At 40.0% G+C, this 18,377-nt stretch overlaps 2 protein-coding genes across 5 annotated transcripts in view; one reads left to right on the forward strand and one right to left on the reverse strand.

The window, feature by feature from the left end:
- Nucleotides 1-11,437, forward strand: part of ptprc (protein tyrosine phosphatase receptor type C) — a 27,589-nt gene extending 16,152 nt beyond the window's left edge. For 2 of the 4 annotated variants that reach the window (XM_070554236.1, XM_070554235.1), the window contains 16 exons: nt 2,263-2,372; nt 2,523-2,613; nt 3,635-3,711; nt 3,828-3,864; nt 3,949-4,046; nt 4,168-4,293; nt 4,381-4,538; nt 4,646-4,781; nt 5,333-5,482; nt 6,861-6,948; nt 7,062-7,201; nt 7,633-7,758; nt 8,376-8,498; nt 8,591-8,751; nt 9,515-9,650; nt 10,606-11,437. In XM_070554236.1, coding sequence (XP_070410337.1) covers nt 2,263-2,372; nt 2,523-2,613; nt 3,635-3,711; nt 3,828-3,864; nt 3,949-4,046; nt 4,168-4,293; nt 4,381-4,538; nt 4,646-4,781; nt 5,333-5,482; nt 6,861-6,948; nt 7,062-7,201; nt 7,633-7,758; nt 8,376-8,498; nt 8,591-8,751; nt 9,515-9,650; nt 10,606-10,887 — 2,039 coding nt within the window. In that variant the 3' untranslated portion in view covers nt 10,888-11,437. The remainder of the gene's footprint in view (nt 1-2,262; nt 2,373-2,522; nt 2,614-3,634; nt 3,712-3,827; nt 3,865-3,948; nt 4,047-4,167; nt 4,294-4,380; nt 4,539-4,645; nt 4,782-5,332; nt 5,483-6,860; nt 6,949-7,061; nt 7,202-7,632; nt 7,759-8,375; nt 8,499-8,590; nt 8,752-9,514; nt 9,651-10,605) is intronic. The other 2 variants (XM_070554234.1, XM_070554237.1) reach the window with 2 other exon arrangements.
- A 270-nt stretch (nt 11,438-11,707) lies between these two features.
- abhd8b (abhydrolase domain containing 8b) lies at nt 11,708-18,377 on the reverse strand. Its single transcript, XM_015970903.3, has 5 exons — nt 18,194-18,377; nt 14,717-15,520; nt 14,424-14,594; nt 14,116-14,332; nt 11,708-13,769 (listed from the first exon to the last, which is right to left on the reverse strand). The coding sequence occupies exons 2-5, from the start codon at nt 15,508-15,510 to the stop codon at nt 13,533-13,535; spliced, it is 1,419 nt and encodes a 472-aa protein (XP_015826389.3). The 5' UTR covers nt 15,511-15,520; nt 18,194-18,377; the 3' UTR covers nt 11,708-13,532.

Below are 18,377 nucleotides of genomic sequence, written 5' to 3' on the forward strand. Positions count from 1 at the left end.
ATCTGTCAGCCAGAACCGGCCCAACCAGCAATAAAATTTCACCCAGCAAATTATTTTGTATTTTCACTATTTCTTAACTTTTGTTTTCTTTTTTATTGACTTTCATTTATTAATTATAAGCTCTTTCGAAATGCTTTCTGAAAAGTTTAGGAAATAATCAAAAGATAGATTAGGTTAATAAATAAGATGGGTTACAGTAATAAATAAGATAGATGGATAATGGATTGATCTTGTGAACGAGATTTTTAACATTCATAAAACCAGATAAACAATGTATAGAAGAAGGTAGCAGCAGCAGTGGAACAGCAGTTTCAAATTACTTTATTGACATAAAAACAATTAACAGACTGAAAAATGTACAAGTGTAGGTTTCTTTGCAACAGTTACAGACGATCCCACGTTGTCTCGATGTGTTACAGCGGCGATTCGAGCATCCACAGGCTGCACGAAGGTCAGGCATGTTGACCCTCGAGTTTCACAATTAATAAAGGTGTATTTCTGCAAACATAAATCCAGAAATGTCCTGTTTTAATATATCTCAGTATAAGTTTTGTGTAGCAAACCAAGGTGCTTAAAAATCTCAGGCAACAAGCGACTCCCACCGAGGTAAATAGTCAACTTTGTTTTGCTAAGCAGTGCACCCACCGTAGCCTCGTCATCTCTAAGCCAAGTTAGACAGCTAATAAATACAAAAACATTCACAAACAAAGCCATTTACACAACAACTGGGCTGTCGTAAAGTCGTTATTGGTTTTGTAGAACCACATTAAATACCGATTGTGGTCTCAAACTGAATAACATGCAGATAGCTTAGGCGGGACACATGGATCACAATTAAGCCACTTTCAAAAGCAAAAGTGTTACTTTCAGCATGTGCAAGCAAGTTATCTCAAGCCCAGGGTTGTAACAAGGCAAACCGCTTGTAAATCCGTTAATATTTCATCGAGTTAAGGGTGCTTTTGTTTAAGCTGATCACTCACCTTATAGCTGCTACCATTGAGAGCGGAGGGGTCTGTTGTCTGAGGTAAGATGGCCGCCATTTAGCTACGCCCTCGACTCCCGCTTTCACCATCTAGTGTTTATATACTCATCTATGGATAGAAGTAGAGGGTATTTGTAACCTCCCCCTCGCCAGATGGTATGTTCTAACGTTCCCCTTGCCTGGGCGGCAAATCCGAAAATTCACAGTCAGAATGCATGGAGAACAAACGCTTGGTTGTAAGAGTAACTTTTTAGGTAGTAAGAGGGTTAAGGTTAGGATGAGGGTGAGGGGAAGGGGAAGGGGAAGGTTATAAATAGCAAAATGTTAAGGTTTAGGTGCGGTTAAATGAGCTGGTTCGGTGCCGCATCAGCGGACATCCCATCGCGTCAGTTGTAGGATTTTTGTTTCCAAGTTCTGGAGCTAAACTCTGTGGTGTTTAATGGTTGATATAAATGGATCTGAATTATTAATGAGTCATTATTTAAATGTCATACTACAACACGAATGTTTTCTAATGAGATTTATCAGGAGATCACTTTGGTTTGTGTTTTTCTCAACTACCGCTGCTCAGTGTCAACGGCCGATTTATTCATCAGGATGACAATAAAAAATAAAAAGCAAAGCTGCTAAATTAAATTATTTCCCCCTTTTATCATAAGATCCTCAACAGATTGTATTAAACGCTTAGATGGGCTGCATGGTGACGCAGTGGTTAGCACTGTTGCCTCGCAGCATGAAGGTTGCAGGTTCGAAACTCGCCGGCAGCCTTTCTGTGTGGAGCTGAGTGTTCTCCCCATGCATGCGTGGGTTTCCTCCAGGAACTCCGGTTTCCCCCACAGATCACAGCATGCCCTAGAGGTTATAAATTGTAAGTTGCTTTGGATAAAAGCATCTACCAAATAAATAAACATAAACATAAATATAGATGCCGAACAAAGAATTAGATTTATTCAACATATTAAACAATTTTTACTTTCAAAGATCTGACTACATATGTTCATTATTTAAATGTGTGACTTAATAATGGATTAATTTAGTTAAGTAAACTTGATTAGATACAATTTAAAGAGCTGATAAACTGTACAAGACTGTGGGCCCGACGTTACTCGCCCTTTAATAAAGTGTTTCTGGAACATTTAGTTGAAGAAGCAAAGAGAAAGTTTAAAGAAAGTAGAAAAACAAGGACCACTCTGCGATGTCTGACTAAGAGGCTGCTGCTACGTTTAGAGTCAAATGCTGAATTTTCTTCTCATGTTTGAATCGTTTCTTGTTTGCTGCAGACGATGAGGAGAATCTGTTGACAGTTGAGCCAATCGCTGCAGAAATACTGCTGGAAACCTACAAAAGGAAGCTCGCTGATGAAGGGAGACTTTTCCTGGCTGAGTTTCAGGTTTAGTAAAAACATTTTTTACTATTTTTATTATTAGTGTTACATGTTCACGCATTATCCGTATTCCTGATTGGAGCCTAATGTGAATTTTAGAGTTTTCTCTGTGGAAGTTTTGATTTGTCAAATATCTGTTCTGTCTGTTGATTTCAGAGCATACCAAGGATCTTCTCAAGGTACCCGGTGAAAGAGGCTAAGAAGACCTGCAACGCCATCAAGAACCGCTACGTGGACATCCTTCCATGTGAGTAGAAGAAATAAAGTACTAAGCATTAAGTGGCTAACGGTAAATCTCACAAATATTTAACACACTTGAAAGGAAACGTGAATAATTTGACGTGGGTTTCTGTGGAGATGTCACAAATTATTAATACCGTACCTGTTGTTAGAAGCTCTTGATAGAAGCTCATTGAGTAAACTCAGTTTGAAGAACTTGAGATTAATTCTTTCTAATAGACCAGTCCCAAAATGTTTGATTTTTGAAAGTTATTTTTTCTGTTTTAAGAAATCTTTAATCCTAAACATTTTGCTGCAGTTTCATAATACTTGTAACTAAACAACATTTATAAATTCTAACCCAAAGGGCTGCAGATGGCTGATAAATTTAGCTGTTAACAATGATAGATCAGGTCTATTAACGAGGACTGCATTCCATTTCTGCTCCTGTGTATGCAAGCAGAACTTGAAAATAAAATGCAGCCTTAATCAATTTCCCTCTGGGATTAATAAAGTATTTTTGAATTTAATTTGAATTGAATTATGAGTACATGTGTGCTTTAGTTTTACATGAAAATGGACAAAAAAGGCAAAAATGATCCGTGGTGTCAAAGTTTCTACAATCTGACCTCCACAAGTACAAAGATCTGAACTTTAAACTCAAGCTGCCAAGATGCGGTGCAAGTGAAATGTTTGTAAATGCTCGAGTTAATTGTTTACCAGCAGTCTTAAGGAACTCTATGTACAAATGTATTAGTTGACTGGATAGATCTGATAATGTGATTATTATGAACTTATCTAATGTAAGGCTCAGTGATGTCCGGTGTCAGTCCCAAATAAGGCAGCACTGGTACTCGTGTACTTTGTGGTAGTGTATTATTTTTTTATTGTGTATTATACGACAACAAATTTTTATTATTTTTATATACTATTGCTTTTTTTAATTGTGTGTTTGTTTTATTGGACTTTGTGTCTGTATTAAAGTTTCTATCTATCTTTAACTTCAGGATTAAATGTGTGATTCATTTCTTCTTTTTATCCTGAACTAGACGATGAAAACCGTGTGCAGCTGACTACAGGAAGTGGAGAAGCAGGAAGTGACTACATTAACGCCAGCTTCATTGATGTATGTTGATGCTCATCTCACACCCCTATATGTTAGTGTAAAGATGTTTTCAACATCATTGAGACCGTTTCTGTTAAGTTTCAAGTGTCTCTGACATCTGGCGCTCCTTCCTGCAGGGGTACAAGGAACCAAAAAAGTACATTGCAGCTCAAGGTAAAGTTGTGTTTTTAATATTTTACCTCATTTGGTGCCTGCGTGTTTTACATGATTCATACCATATCTGTGTGTTTGCTGAAGGGCCGAAGGAGGAGACTGTTGGCGATTTCTGGAGGATGATCTGGGAGCAGCAGTCATCTATTATCGTCATGGTAACCCGCTGTGAGGAAGGAAACAGGGTAAAATCTTCGTTTTTATTTGTTTTTCTAAACCTTTTAATGATGTCATCAAACATTTTTGTTTGATTTTAAGTTAAATATTAGATCCTTTAGATAATTTCTGTCCTTCCCTGTGATGCAGGTGAAGTGCGCTCAGTACTGGCCCACTCCTGAGCGAGAGACGGAGATCTTTGAGGAGTTTATAGTGAAGCTGACCTCGGAGGACCTCTGTCCAGATTACATCATCCGCCGTCTGAGTCTGGTTAATGTGAGTCTGCATCAACAGATTCATCAGGAGGGGTTTAAAGGTGTGTGGAGGTGATTGTAGAGCTGGTGTTTGTGTGACTTCCTTCAGAAAAGGGACAAGAACTCGGAGAGGGAAATTACTCACATCCAGTTCATAAGCTGGCCCGACCACGGCGTCCCCGGAGAACCGCACCTTCTCCTCAAACTGAGGCGACGCGTCAACTCTTTCAAGAACTTCTTCAGCGGCCCCATCGTTGTTCACTGCAGGCACGAAAAAATTCATCGGAAAAATATTCTTTCTGGGTGTTTAGTTTTTATTTCTGTCACCGCCTCTTCATATTTAAACCCAATCCCATCCTCTCTGGTTCGTGCAGTGCTGGAGTCGGCAGGACTGGTACCTACATCGGCATCGACGCCATGATGGAGGGTCTGGAGGCAGAAGGCAGGGTGGACATCTACGGTTACGTTGTCAGTCTCCGCAGAAAAAGATGTCTCATGGTTCAAGTAGAGGTAAAAAAAACATGTACTCTACATGTCAATTACCTAAACCTCATAATCAACTAAAAAATATATAAATCACACAAATAATCTGATATTTATTCAAACATCAGCTGAAAAACTAAAACTAAAACCAAATCAATCAAACATACAGTAAAAACCAATTAAACGTGTGTATGTTTACATCATTTGCTTTGGTGGCTCTTTGTTCAAGTAAATGATGCAAAGATGAACAAGATACATGCAGCAGCTGGTCGGGAGAGCAAAAACTGGGGGAATTCATGAAAAAAGTGAATTTAAGTTGTTAAGCTGACATCTGTGGGTAAAAGGTGAAAGCTGCAAATAGAAGTTTATTTTTAAAAAGATGCAGTGTTCCAGTAAGTACAATTAATCCTATTTTAGCCTTTCATTAATCAGGAAGTAAACAGAGTAAACACACTCAGTAATGTGTTCTGGTGTTGAGTTTAATGTTGTTGTAAACCTGAGTTAGTACTTGCATCAGCATCTTCTGTGTGAGAAGTGTGTTTCTGTGTGATAACAGAAGGTTGTGTGTTGTTCTGCAGGCCCAGTACATCCTGATCCACCAGGCCCTGCTGGAACACAACCAGTTTGGAGAGACGGAGATCTCCGTGTCGGAGCTGCACAGCGTGATGAGCATGCTCAAACAGAAGAGCGCTGACAGCGAGCCTACGTTACTGGAAGAGGAGTTTGAGGTATTTATTCTAGCAAAACAAAAACAGGAAGTGCATGATTATGCAGAGAAAGGAGTATTTGACAAAAATATATATATATATTTTTTTAATCTTTTATTTTCATTTATTGACATTAAAATAAAAATACAATCAGAACTAAATTGCTGCAAGCCAAAATGAAAAAGGGGACAGAAAGAAGAAAAACTTATGTTGTCTGCCCCTTTTAACTAAAATAGCATTAATACAAATGAAATAATCATATGATTCTTAAGGTAATTGAACAATATAGTTCCTGGACCTGTTGGCCGACAAAATCTCAACCCATGAATTTGAGAAAAAAATAGAACAAGAAAACAATTTACACAGAAAGAAGCATTAAGTTACAGATCTATATACATACATATATACACATACAAGCACATACTAGGTTAATATTTTGTTCCTTTAATCCCCCCACCCCCCTCCCCTCACACATTTATGTAACGGATCTATATAAGTTAATCGTTTTATTTTTTATCTCTTTTTTTGAAAGTCAATATTGTTTTTGCATTCTTGAGTTCAGTATTCAATTTATTCCACAGTTTAACTCCATATATGGAGACACAATGTTCCTTTACGAGTATCCGATGTCTAGGTATGTAAAATAATTCATGTCCCTTTAAATCATATTTGCTATGTCTTTTTGAAAATCGTTTAATTAATCCTGCAGGTACGTTCCTTTTGTTTGCATTATACATAAATTTTAAAATATTGTAGTCCACCAGATCATAGAATTTTAGTGTTTTTAATTTAATAAATAATGGATTGGACGGATCTCTGTAGTTGCTCCTTGTGATTATTCTTATTGCTTTTTTCTGTAAGATGTAAATGGAATCTGTGTAAGTTTTATATGTTGTTCCCCAGATTTCAATGCAGTAGTTCAGGTATGGTATGATCAGTGAGTTATATAACAAATATAATGAATTATTATCAAGCAACCCTTTTGCTCTATGTAACAGTGCAATAGTTTTAGAAATTTTAGTTTTGACACTGTTTATATGTAGTTTCCATGACATTTTTTCATCAATGATGACTCCCAGATACTTGACTTCTTGAACTCTTTTAATATTAATCTCATCTATATTTAATAAAATTTCATCATTTGAATTTGTATTACTAAATATCATAAAACAGGATTTATCACTGTTTAATGATAGTTTGTTTCCATCAAACCATAGTTTAATTTTTTTCATCTCTGTTTGTATCACTTCTATCATCTGCTCAACATTATTTCCTGAATAGTAAAAAGTTGTATCACCTGCAAAAATATTTCATGATCTGTCTGTAAATTTAAAACATTTATGGTCCTGTTTTCATCTGATGACATGTTTATAAATGCTGCATAATCCTGTTGTTGCAGAGACTCCCCTCCTTTAAAAAATGGAGAACGTTTAACACCGGGATCATGGAGGAAAACAAGAAGAAGAACCGTTCTTCTATCATTCCATGTGAGTAGCAGCTTCATCTGGACCCGCCTCTTCTCTTTGTGAGTCTTTAATCCCACGTTGGTTTAATCTGACTCATGATTCTATTTCTGCTGGATGAAATTTTCGAACCTCAGACGACTACAACCGAGTGTTGCTGAAGATGGACGACGGACACAGTCATGACAGCGATGCTGATGATGAGGAGCCGGATGATTCCTCAGATGAAGAGGAGGATGAGACCTCCACTAAATACATCAACGCCTCACACATTCATGTTTGTTACTTTACTCTCTTAAAGGGATATTTTGCACCTTTTTCATATTTTTAAATAACTTTCTTGAGCCAGTATGAGCTAAAACGACCCTTTACAGGGTCACACAGCCCCTATCGCCTCTTGCAAGTTCAGCCTGCGGGATGCTCTGTTGGAAAATTGAGCTGACATAACTGGCGCTGCAGTCTGCTTCCAGAATGTTTCCTGCATGTTTTAGATCATTAACACAGCAGCATTTCAGCTGAGACAAACACACAGCGAGGAGATTTTGGTTTCGGACACTAGGGGGTGCTAAAAGCAAGCCAAGACTCACTAGTTCCCCTTGTAAAAATACACAATCCACATAGAAAATGGTGATGTTTTATTTTTATTCACCCTGTATGAGTTTAGATTTGTGTGTAGTGATAGATGAACGCATTTCCTCTGCCACGCAGGGATACTGGGGCTCACACGCCCTGATCACAGCTCAAACTCCTCTGGAGGACACCTCTGCAGATTTCTGGTTGATGGTTTATCAGAAGAGAGCTTTTACCATAGTCATGCTTTCAGACTGCAAAGAGGTACTGAACACCTTCGCTTTTTTCACTCATAACTTTATACGTACGTTTATGCATTCAAAATGTATTACAACATGTTAGGGGTGCACAATGTCAGTATCGGCTGATGTTAGTCATTTTTTTAAACATATCATATTGATCTGATTAGCAAACTTAGCCAATATTAACAGCTCATGTTTATTTCCATCTTGTTACTGTTTATGCATGTTTTGTTTTGTTTGTTTTTTCTTTGGGGGAGGGGGGGGGGGGTCATGTGCAGGATTGTGGAGGTGTTTAAATGTAGCAGATAAGTAATGTAGGTGGAGTAGTCACTGTTGAAAGTATACAGAATATGATATAATATGACATGTTTTATTATACTATTATAGTAATACTACCGTATATAGTATAGCTTAGCATATTATAGCGTAGCATAGTATAGCATAGTACAGTACAGTACAGTACAGTACAGTACAGTATATTATGGTATTGTATGGTATAGAGTGGTATAGTATAGCATAGTATAGTATAGTATCATGTCATCATCTATCATATCTTATGATATTGGATATGGATAACAGCCCATATTTTCATACGCGCGTGCCTCTTGAACGTTTAGAATTTGTTTCTTTTGCTAACAGGACAGTGAACCCATTTACTGGAGCAGAGAGAAGAAGACTTTTGGAGACATTGAAGTGGAGGTCACAAGCACAGACATCTCTCCATCTGTCATCACACGCAGCATACAGATCCGACATGTCAGGGTAACGCCGTCACGTGTCCCTCATGCACCGGTGTCAAGCAGCAAAATGTAAAAGTATCAGAAGTTCAAGGCCAGCATCACTTCTTTCAACAGAGAAAAGAAATACGGACGGTGAAACACTTCCAGTTCCTGAAGTGGAAGGGGGCGGAGCTGCCGGAGCAAACTCAGGACTTCATGGAGATGATCAAAAACATCCGACACGCGTACAAGGACAGCGGGTCACAGAAGGGCGTGCCTGTTGTGGTCCACTGCGAGTAAGAAAACCTGAGTTAGGGTAGGAGAGGAACAACAAACCAGCTGTCAGAGACTTTGCAGCTTGATTTCAGAACAAACATCAACATCTAGTTTGTGTTTCATTGACAGCTTGTTTTATTGCAGCTGCATCATGTTGATCATCCTGTTGGGATTTTATTTAAAGTTTAACAAATGCAATCAGCTCAACACAACCTTAAAGTTATACTGAAGAATCCAACAATAAAAAACCATCCAACACAACAACAGTACTGCAGAGCTCCTATTTCATATAATCATATTTGCATTGATTATTAACAATACTCACTTAGAGTGGCTTAGATTAGAACTTAATTAACTGTAAATTATGAATTTGATCCATTTAAGTCTAAATGATCTCTATTTATTTTCTCAGTTTGATACAATGGGTCCAAACAATAAAAGTACCACTATCCACAGATTTTATTTATTTGATTTGCATATGAAGATGTCTCCTAATACTGTTAAAAAGGTCGTCCATTCGATTATCAAGCTACTGTGTTTTAAAAGCCTGAAACTGGAACTCTGACCTGATCCATTATTAAACTTAGTGGTGTTTTCTTATCTTTATGAAAATGGGTTTCATTACAGCTTTATGGTTTATTTCATTTGTTTGAATCAAAACTTTCTGGAAACTTATTTCATTAAAACTTTTGAAATAAAACTGAAACATAATAAGAATCGTTGTGAATAACCAATCGTGTCCTTATTTTTACTGATGTTGTGTTCGTTTGTGTTTCCCCACAGCGATGGGTCGTCCCGCTCAGGGATCTTCTGCGCTCTGTGGAACCTGCTGGACAGCGCTGACACTGAGAAGCTGGTGGACATTTTCCAGGTGGTCAAAACTCTACGCAAAGAGCGGCAGGGGATGATGTCCAGCCTGGTAAGGTGGAGGAAGACTCCCCAGAATTTTGCTGATTTAGACGATTGTGTTCTGCTCCTTCCTGTTTACTTATGAGCCTGTTATGCAACTCTGAACCCAGAAAAATCAAGACATCACATGACTTTTTAAAAATGATTGCAGTTTGCTTCAAACTATTTCATTCATACAGCCATTTTAAAAGAATAGAAGAAAAAGCTGGTAGCATGTCTTACTTTAATTTTTGTTTTCTAGTTTGGTTACTGTCTCTCTAAAATAAAACGTTCTAATTTAAGATGTCTTTTTAGCTTGTTGTAGGTTAGAACTGCAGCACGCTCCTGTTTATGTATCTTGTGAGCAGGTCCACAAATAAAATAACCTGTTTATATATGCTGAACATTTGTAAACAATAATTAATGGTTCAAGTTCATACTAGTCTGTTAGTTTTATATAATTACGGCCCTACCTGCATGAGATGATGACTACTTCCTGTCTCCAGGGACTCCGCCCACTAACCCTACCTATTAATAACTAACTTGTAACTTTTATTTAAAGTTAGGCAGCATGCTCAACATCTCTCAGCTCTGCTGTTCTTTCCACTACATATTATATTTATTCATTTATTTTTCTGACGGGTTAATAAAGCTTTCTCCTTCTTACTTTCACTAACAGTTAGGAGGAACTAAAAATAATCCTGAACTAGTATAACTACTCATGTCGGCACTTAGTAAAAGTCGTGAAATTAGACAAAATGTGTGATTCAATTTAAAAACATAAAGAATGTCATTTATAAAATAACATCCTTTTTCATTTAGCCTTAATAGATTCTCTCTCTCTCTCTCTCTCTCTCTCTCTCTCTCTCTCTCTCTCTCTCTCTCTCTCTCTCTCTCTCTCTCTCTCTCTCTCTCTCTCTCTCTCTCTCTCTCTCTCTCTCTCTCTCTCTCTCTCTCTCTCTCTCTCTCTCTCTCTCTCTCTCCAGGAGCAGTACCAGTTCCTCTACAGCGCTCTAGGAGTCGCCTTTCCTGTCCAGAACGGGGAAGTGAAACCAGTTAAAGATGCTGCCGAAGCTGACCAAGTTCAGGTTGTCAATGAAACCGAATCCGCTTCAGAATCTGAGCAGCCAGTCAGCACTACCAGCAACGTGCAGCAGGCGGCAGCAGAGATCACCCCTCCTGGGGCTGATGAAGAGCCCAGCCCCCCCACAGAGTCAGCACCAGTCAAAATGTTTGATCAGAATCTGTTTTCCCAGAGTTTTCTGTAAGTTATAAATTATTTGTGATGGAAATGTAAAAAGATGTGAGTGTGTCATTTCCTGCTGTTTCACCATGACTGCTGTTGTCAAACTAGGACCAAAAATCTAATGTGGGAGACGTTCTCAAGTCCTTTTAGACAGGTTTTAGGTTGTTTTCATCTTAATCTGAGTTCAATATGTTAGTTTTAGTCTTTGTGGTTTCATAAAAAAATATTTTTACACACTTCACAATCCACACATATACTGTATGTATAAATATTAATAGTTTTATCTAAATACTTTAGCTCAAAATGTTCTTGTTAAAAATAAAATGCTAAAACAACTATGTTTGTGTTTTCAGCTTTGTTTTTGTCTTTATTAAACCACAACAAAAAAATCCTGAATTTGTTTAGTCAAGCAGCTGAAAAGGCTTTTATTCCTAATCTCAGTAACTGGATTAATATAGGTGATGTGTGATGATTACACTGTGGAACACACAGAAGTCACACGCCAGCTGAAAGACCGTTTAATACACCATCTCAAAAACAGTAGAAAAGAGACAATTACAACATGTAGTCCTTTTTGTTCTGATGAGTAATATTTCAAAATCAGAAGTTTGTGACTGTTGAAGGCAAACTGTAACAAAATATAAGACACAACATTAAAAATGGACAGTTTCCTTCAGTTCTGCTGCGTCTACTCAAACTTTCATCCAAAACTACAAAAAACATCTAAAGTTTAAAGTGCATAAAAAAATATTTTATTTTAGGTGTAAAAACGCAAAATCTACTTCTCAGATTGTCCTCACATCCAGCTGTTGGTGGGTTTTGTAGATGCTTCTCTCCTAAGCTAATATGTTATCTAAACATGCATGAGTTTAGCCTGTGGGAGGAAACCACAGAAAGCTCTTGCATGCATAGGGAGAACATGCTAACTCCCCACAGAAAGGCTGCAGGGATTCAAACCTGCAACACAGCACGGTTTAATTGCATTAACTGAAAATGAGAGCCACGCTTATTACCCTGACACATAAAACCAGTATTTGTCATGTTCATGGTTTCAGAACCAGTTTGTGCTTTTTTAGACTCCGCTTGGATTCATTGATGAGTTTTAACCAAATGTAATAGCAAACACTTGACTGAACACGGGTTTTAGGAAGCAGCAAATTTTCTTTCACTTCTCTTCTGAGCAGCTTCTTCTTTCTCTTTTTTAGCTTGAAGAGTCAACATTTGCATCTCATTTTTTCTTTTGATTAAAGGTACATGAAGTGAAATAATCACAAATCAGTCTGATCATGTTGGAAGAAAGGTTGCACTGAAATCGATTTTCTTCTCAGCCTGGGGGGTTGACGGCTTTTATTCTCTTAGTAGGGCAGAAGAGGGGCGTAGTCACTGCTGTCTGTAAGTCTGTGAAGTTGCCGAGTCAGCAGAGCTGACATTAATTTGACACCAGCCGGCAAAATACACTTCTTTTGTGACGATCCGAAGCCAGTGACAGAAGTGACCCAAATGTTATTTCTTGTACTCGTAAGAAGCCATGGCATCGTTTTGTTTTACTTCAATATGGGGTAAAGCAGGCTAGAGGCTAACGTTGAGCTAACAATGCTAACGGCGAATTAGTAACAAAAATTCGGTTCAAAAATATACATCAAGTTACTTTCTTAATTACCAACAACTGGATATTACAGTTAGATGTATTTATCTACTTATCAACTTACTGTGTATGACTCATTTTCACTCATCATCTAGAATCTTCTGTCGCTGATCCGGAGCTGGCAACAGCCATCAAACTCAGACTGCAGTACAGGATGTCATTCTTACTCCCTTCTTACATCATTCTGCTTTATCACCTGGATCACAGTGCAAAGATATTACTCACATTTAAATGGTAAATGGCCTGTATTTGTATAGCACCCTCTAGGGTTCTACAACCCCCCAAGGCGCTTTACAACACAATCTGTCATTCACTCATTCACACACATATTCATACGTATGCTGATGGTGATTAGATACAATGTAGCCACAGCTGCCCTGGGGTGCACTGACAGAGGCGAGGCTGCCAAACACGGACTCCAACCGGTCCATCCGACCACCGCCAGCAGGCAAGGTGGGTTAAGTGTCTTGCCCAAGGACACAATCACTACAGAGCGAGTGGGACTTGATCCCACAGCCTTATGAGACAAGTACTTAACTCCTCTGCCCTAGCCGTCCACTATGGAGACAGAAAAAAAATCATAATATTCTACTAAATGTTTACATTTCCGCTCTATGTTGTTTAAAAACGTATCATAAAACTCTGTTTCAGGACCGAGGGATAAATAAATCCAACCAAACGACACGTCCCAGCATGCAATGTGTCAGTTTGATATTAAAGGTGCTAAAACATGAAGCTAATAGATTCTCCGTCCGTTTTCACATCACAGTTTTGTTGTTGATTTTAATCACTGCTGTAAGTTTTTGTTTCCTGTTTAATTGAGAAATTTTAAGGCACAACCCGTCATCTCCTGAGCTGAAACTCCTGTAGTTCAGTAGTTTAGTTTCAGCTCAAACCAAACCTGAACGTCCTCCAACGGTTTTCCAGACTGGCTCAGACAAACTGGTTCATCGTCAGGTGCAGCAGCTCAAACCAGCGCAGATTTCCCGTCTGAATCCCGTTTTCTCCCCGACTCTGTTTGGTCATGTTTGCTTGGCCGTGGCCGGACGGACCTTGGCAGACTCAGAAATGACCCGAGCGTTTTCAGTTTGAGCTTTGGCCGTCTCCGGACGGGTTTTGGACTCCTTCTTTGGTAGTGGAAGGGTAACTGGTTCCCACAGGAAGAACTCGTGCAGGAGTGTGTTGACGGCCTCGGGACACTCCAGCATGACCATGTGACTGCCGTCCTCCAAAACCTTCAGAAACGCCATGAGAAGGATCTAAAATAGAGAAATAGTAATCATTAGAGAGAGAGAGAGAGAGAGAGAGAGAGAGAGAGAGAGAGAGAGAGAGAGAGAGAGAGAGAGAGAGAGAGAGTGTGTGTGTGTGTGTGTGTGTGTGTGTGTGTGTGTGTGTGTGTGTGTGTGTGTGTGTGTGTGTGTGTGTGTGTGTGTGTGTGTGTGTGTGTGTGAATGTGTGTGTGTGTTTTAAGGATTACACCACTTTCATCAGCTCCTCCAACACTGAGCTCATTTTAACAGCATTCTTACTCCTTTTTCCCTTTAACTGAACACCTGCAGCAGTACAAACCACATCTTCATCCCCACTGGTTTTCTCGGTCGTTACCTCTGCCATCCGCTGGTCTTCTTCTACGGGAACAAACTTGTCGTGCATCCCGTGAACCAGCAGGACGGGCGCGGTGAGCTCAGCGTGGTAAACCTCATCCCCCTCAGGCCAGTACTGCCCGCTCATCATGGCACGCAGCACGAATGACGACACGTTGAAGGCATTGTTCTCTTTCAGCAACTGCTTCTCTTTGGCACCCTGCCGAGCAAACCCGGCCCTGCGGAGGCACAGATTAAAAGGGAGCGACTGATAACCGACCCCGGATCTGAACGGCGTTCCGGGTGTTTGAAGGTTCTTGAAGGTCTTACTTCAGAAAGCTCCAGGCCAGCAGAGGGGAGAGGCAGTGAAGCACACAGGTTGGCAGGTTGAAGATGGAGCAGAGGCTGGGCTCCAGCGCTGTGGGACCGCCACCGTTGATCATCACCATCTTGTGGATCTGGTCCGGAAACTCGTGAGCCAGGAATGTGCAGAACGACACGCTGGAATGACAAACAAACACGCCATTATCATCACTTCACCTTGCATGTTTGGACGTTCTGCACAAACTGAGATATGCTCCTGATCTCCTTCCTAAACTCTAAACGTCTAATCCTAATTTCACCCGTATGAATGTCCGATGAGAACATTCCTCTTCTTGGCGTATCTCTTAAAGATCAGCCTCATGTCCTCCGCCAGGGCATAGAACGTGTACCCAGCAGCTATGTGAGGGGTCGAGCTGGCGCCGTGGCCCGCCAGGTCCGGGGCGATCACCTCATAGCCGAGTCGGGAGAAGAAGTCCAGCTGGCTTCCCCAGATATCCAGAGACCCCCCCACCCCGTGGATGAAGAACAGAGCCAGGTCTGAGTGAGTCCCCTTACAGGAGGCTATCCTCCTCTCACAGTCGATCACCACGGTGCGTTTGGGTTTCCTTCTCCGTTTCCGGGGATGCTGCTGCTCAGTCTGTCCTGCAGCAGCTGCTCCTCCTGCTGCTCCTATTTCAGAGGCAACCACGTTGTTCCCGGCTGGGACGGGGTCCGATTGGGGCTCTGGGATGCTGACTGGAGGCGAGGAGTTTCGACAGTCTGTCAGCTCGACCTCCACCGTGCTGTTGGGTTCCGTGTCTCCGTTCTGGCAGGTTTTCAGCTCCGCGCTCGCCCTCTCGCCCAGGTTCTCGATGAACAGCTGTCCGTTACGATAAACCGTGATTTTCCTCTTGCAGCTCACGATCCCACCCTGGGAGGGCTCCTCCACCGTCGGCCGATCTGGGATGATGTGTCGAACCCTAAGTACCCGGCCCGGTTTCACCTCCACAAACTCGTAGCCGTCTGTGGGTTCAGAGGTTTCCACGGGAACCACTTTGTTGGCCGGTTTGGAGGGGAGACAGCAGAGGAGGCCTTCAATAAAGCTGGCCAGCATGGCTGCCAGTCTGCAGGTAATAAAGAGAAAAAAAGGACTGTAGATGATAAACTAGAAAACATTTGATCTGACCTTTATTATCGGTCGCTGTGTGGACAATCTAACAAGCATCACAGATACATCTAATGTCATGATCACCGTTAGATCTTTCATTTTTTCTATAAATATTAATAAAAATAAAACAAAATTGATGCTTTTACATTCAGAAACCTTTAAATTCTCCCACCATCTATAATAACCTTATTCTAAAAGTCAGACAGGTCTGGTGTCTGTACCTTCTGGCAGCTATTTGCAGCCCAAACTCTTGTGATTTTCTGTGCATCATTCCTTCCTGTAGTATTTAAGGCTATTTATAGCCACAGGCGCTAATAGCTGGCTGAGTTAAAGCTGTCAGCCATGTGAACCCTCCTGCAGCAGCACGGTTAAGACCACAGGGACACTCATGAGCAGTTATTGCACTTTTAACGCGCCAATTCTTTATTATGTAAGAGAATATAGCCTCCCTGTATAACAAAGCTTTTACAGAAAACATTAATATTTGTATAAATGATCATGATAACTAGGGATGCACCGATGCTGACAATACCATTATCGATATCGGTAAAAGTTAACCGACACCAATGCAGCTGCCTGAAAATGGCTTCACTGTAACTTGTCATTTGTGTTCACCTAATATTTTTGTTTTGTGATCATTTCTATTCATTATTTTACGTTTTATCTACCACACAGTCTTTTCCTGTTGAAAGCAAAGGAGAAAATAAAACCTGTATTCCAATTCATAGCATTTTTTTGTGTGTGTGGTAGAAGTATCAGTATCGGTAATCGGTATCGGCGAGTACTCAGATCCAAGTATCAGTATCGTATCGGTTTGGAAAAAAGTGGTATCATTGCATCCCTAGTGATAACTGCGGAAACTGAGCAGAACTCTGGTATAAGCTGAATAATCACATTATTACAACCATAATAACAAAAAGCTAGCCTCTCAAAACAGGGATTGATTTATTAAAATTTTAACCATTTCATTCAGATCTAACAGGAACAGATCCCAGTTCAGGGTATTGTTATGATCAGGTGTAGTTTCAGCTGTTTACTACAGTAGCCAGTCAGGTACGCTCTGCAAGTGTCTCTGCTGGAGGCATTATCTTACCTTCCTGTTGCTCCCCTCCCAACCAGAGGGGATTAGACTCTCCGCCTCTCTAAGACAACACAACAAATCAGACCAGCCTGGATAAACAACAGTCATCCAGCGCTGCAGCAGCAGCGATGTCCTGCATGTCTCCAGTGAGATGCTGCTTTCATTTGAGCATCAGGGACAAGCAGCACCCCTGCTCTGCTGGCTAACACACGTGCACATCCTCTTTGGCTGCAGTGTTGTTGTGGAAGGCTGTTTGTGCTGACTGGAGGCTAGTTTGTTATCTGTCAGGGTGATACGTTGACCTCTGACACGATCCCTACATCAGGAGGAATCCTTTTATCAGTCAGACCTGACCAAAGCCTTCATGCTGATAGTCTGAGTTTCATCTTTATGACATCTGAGACGCTCTGATCTGGATATGCCAACCACCGCCTGGTTCCTGTCACCTCTCCGTTACCTGGACTTGTCCCAGTTTGTGAACACATCTGTATCTTAGTGATAAAGCAGCATCATAATACACCAGATAAACGGCGATTCAGACCAATGCATCGTCTAATTTGGTTGATTCTGCTTTTGTTTTGTCATCATTAAATATTTAAGTAACAGGAATGCCCAGACCAGGATAGACAACAGCTCAGTCAGCTCTACAATACAAAACAATTTTTATCCATGGAAGAATCATTAAAAATCAATAATACAAATTAAAAGGAGTCGAATGATGTAATTAGTATTTTCTGTGCAGTATTTGTAAATAAAAATGTTTACATCCTTGTGTTTGAACATCTAAAATGTCTAAAAATAGTTTAAATTCATCCTGTTAGACGATTTCAGTCAAATTGAGATTTAGGAGCTGAAGAATAAAGGGGCAGAGAGTCCTTCCAAGATAATTTTATTATGATTTTATTTCTCATTAGTCACTGATTCATTTTGACTTTATTTGATCCTGTTTTATTTTTGGTCTTGTTGCTGTAGCCGGTTGTTACGTAACGTTACAAAAGTCTGACACAACCACAACAACAGATCCAGGACAAAGAATCATCAACAGAGGGTTCACGTTTTCATGTTAGCCAGGATCAATAAACTGTGTTTAAGTGTTTTTCTTAAATTACTGAGTCACTGCAGTCATTTGTTTCAAGTGGTTTTAGTGGTGGTTTCTAATTAACTGTCATCTGTGCAGCAATACACTAAAACTATAAAACACTATAACACTATAAAAATCAATCTTCTGTTAAATGAATTAAGTTTTATTTCATTTAGTTTAAGTTTACTCTTCTCATCACATATCTGTCACTCTGATGCAATGAGCAGTTATTTTGAGTGTAAATTTGTTTATTTTTATTTGAAATATGTCATATTGAACTGTATTTATCATGTTAATTAAATGAATTTTGCACATCTGATGTTCGTTCATCAACACAAACAACACCTGATAGTTCATCTGACACTTTTTGTGTCAAATATTTATTCTCACTGGAGATAAAAACTCTTTTTCAGGAGCAGAAACGTCTAAAATCATTCAGAAATTAGACAAAACAGCAGAATTCTTACCTTCATCCAGGCGGCGTCTCCTAAAAGCCCCTATGATCAAATCTCTGGAGAAGGAGAGCTATAATCTGTGGCAGTCAATCCAATAATCTCATTTATCGGGATTGAATTTACTTTGTCACCACACGGGGGCCTGGCCAGGCTATCAGCACGTCTTTCTACGGGTCGCTGGTAGGCTCAGAAAGGC

This window comes from Nothobranchius furzeri, chromosome 8 (genome assembly GCF_043380555.1).
Source record: "Nothobranchius furzeri strain GRZ-AD chromosome 8, NfurGRZ-RIMD1, whole genome shotgun sequence".
NCBI classification, from domain to species: domain Eukaryota; kingdom Metazoa; phylum Chordata; class Actinopteri; order Cyprinodontiformes; family Nothobranchiidae; genus Nothobranchius; species Nothobranchius furzeri.

Bases quoted from the DNA above. Each gene is read 5' to 3' on its own strand.
- abhd8b (XM_015970903.3), bottom strand. From the start codon at position 15,510: ATGCTGGCCAGCTTTATTGAAGGCCTCCTCTGCTGTCTCCCCTCCAAA. The intron at 14,595-14,716 runs GTGAAATTAGGA...TTGTCATTCCAG, and splicing joins CTCATCGGACATTCATACGG to CGTGTCGTTCTGCACATTCC. The intron at 14,333-14,423 runs GTAAGACCTTCA...GTGCCTCCGCAG, and splicing joins CTGGCCTGGAGCTTTCTGAA to GGCCGGGTTTGCTCGGCAGG.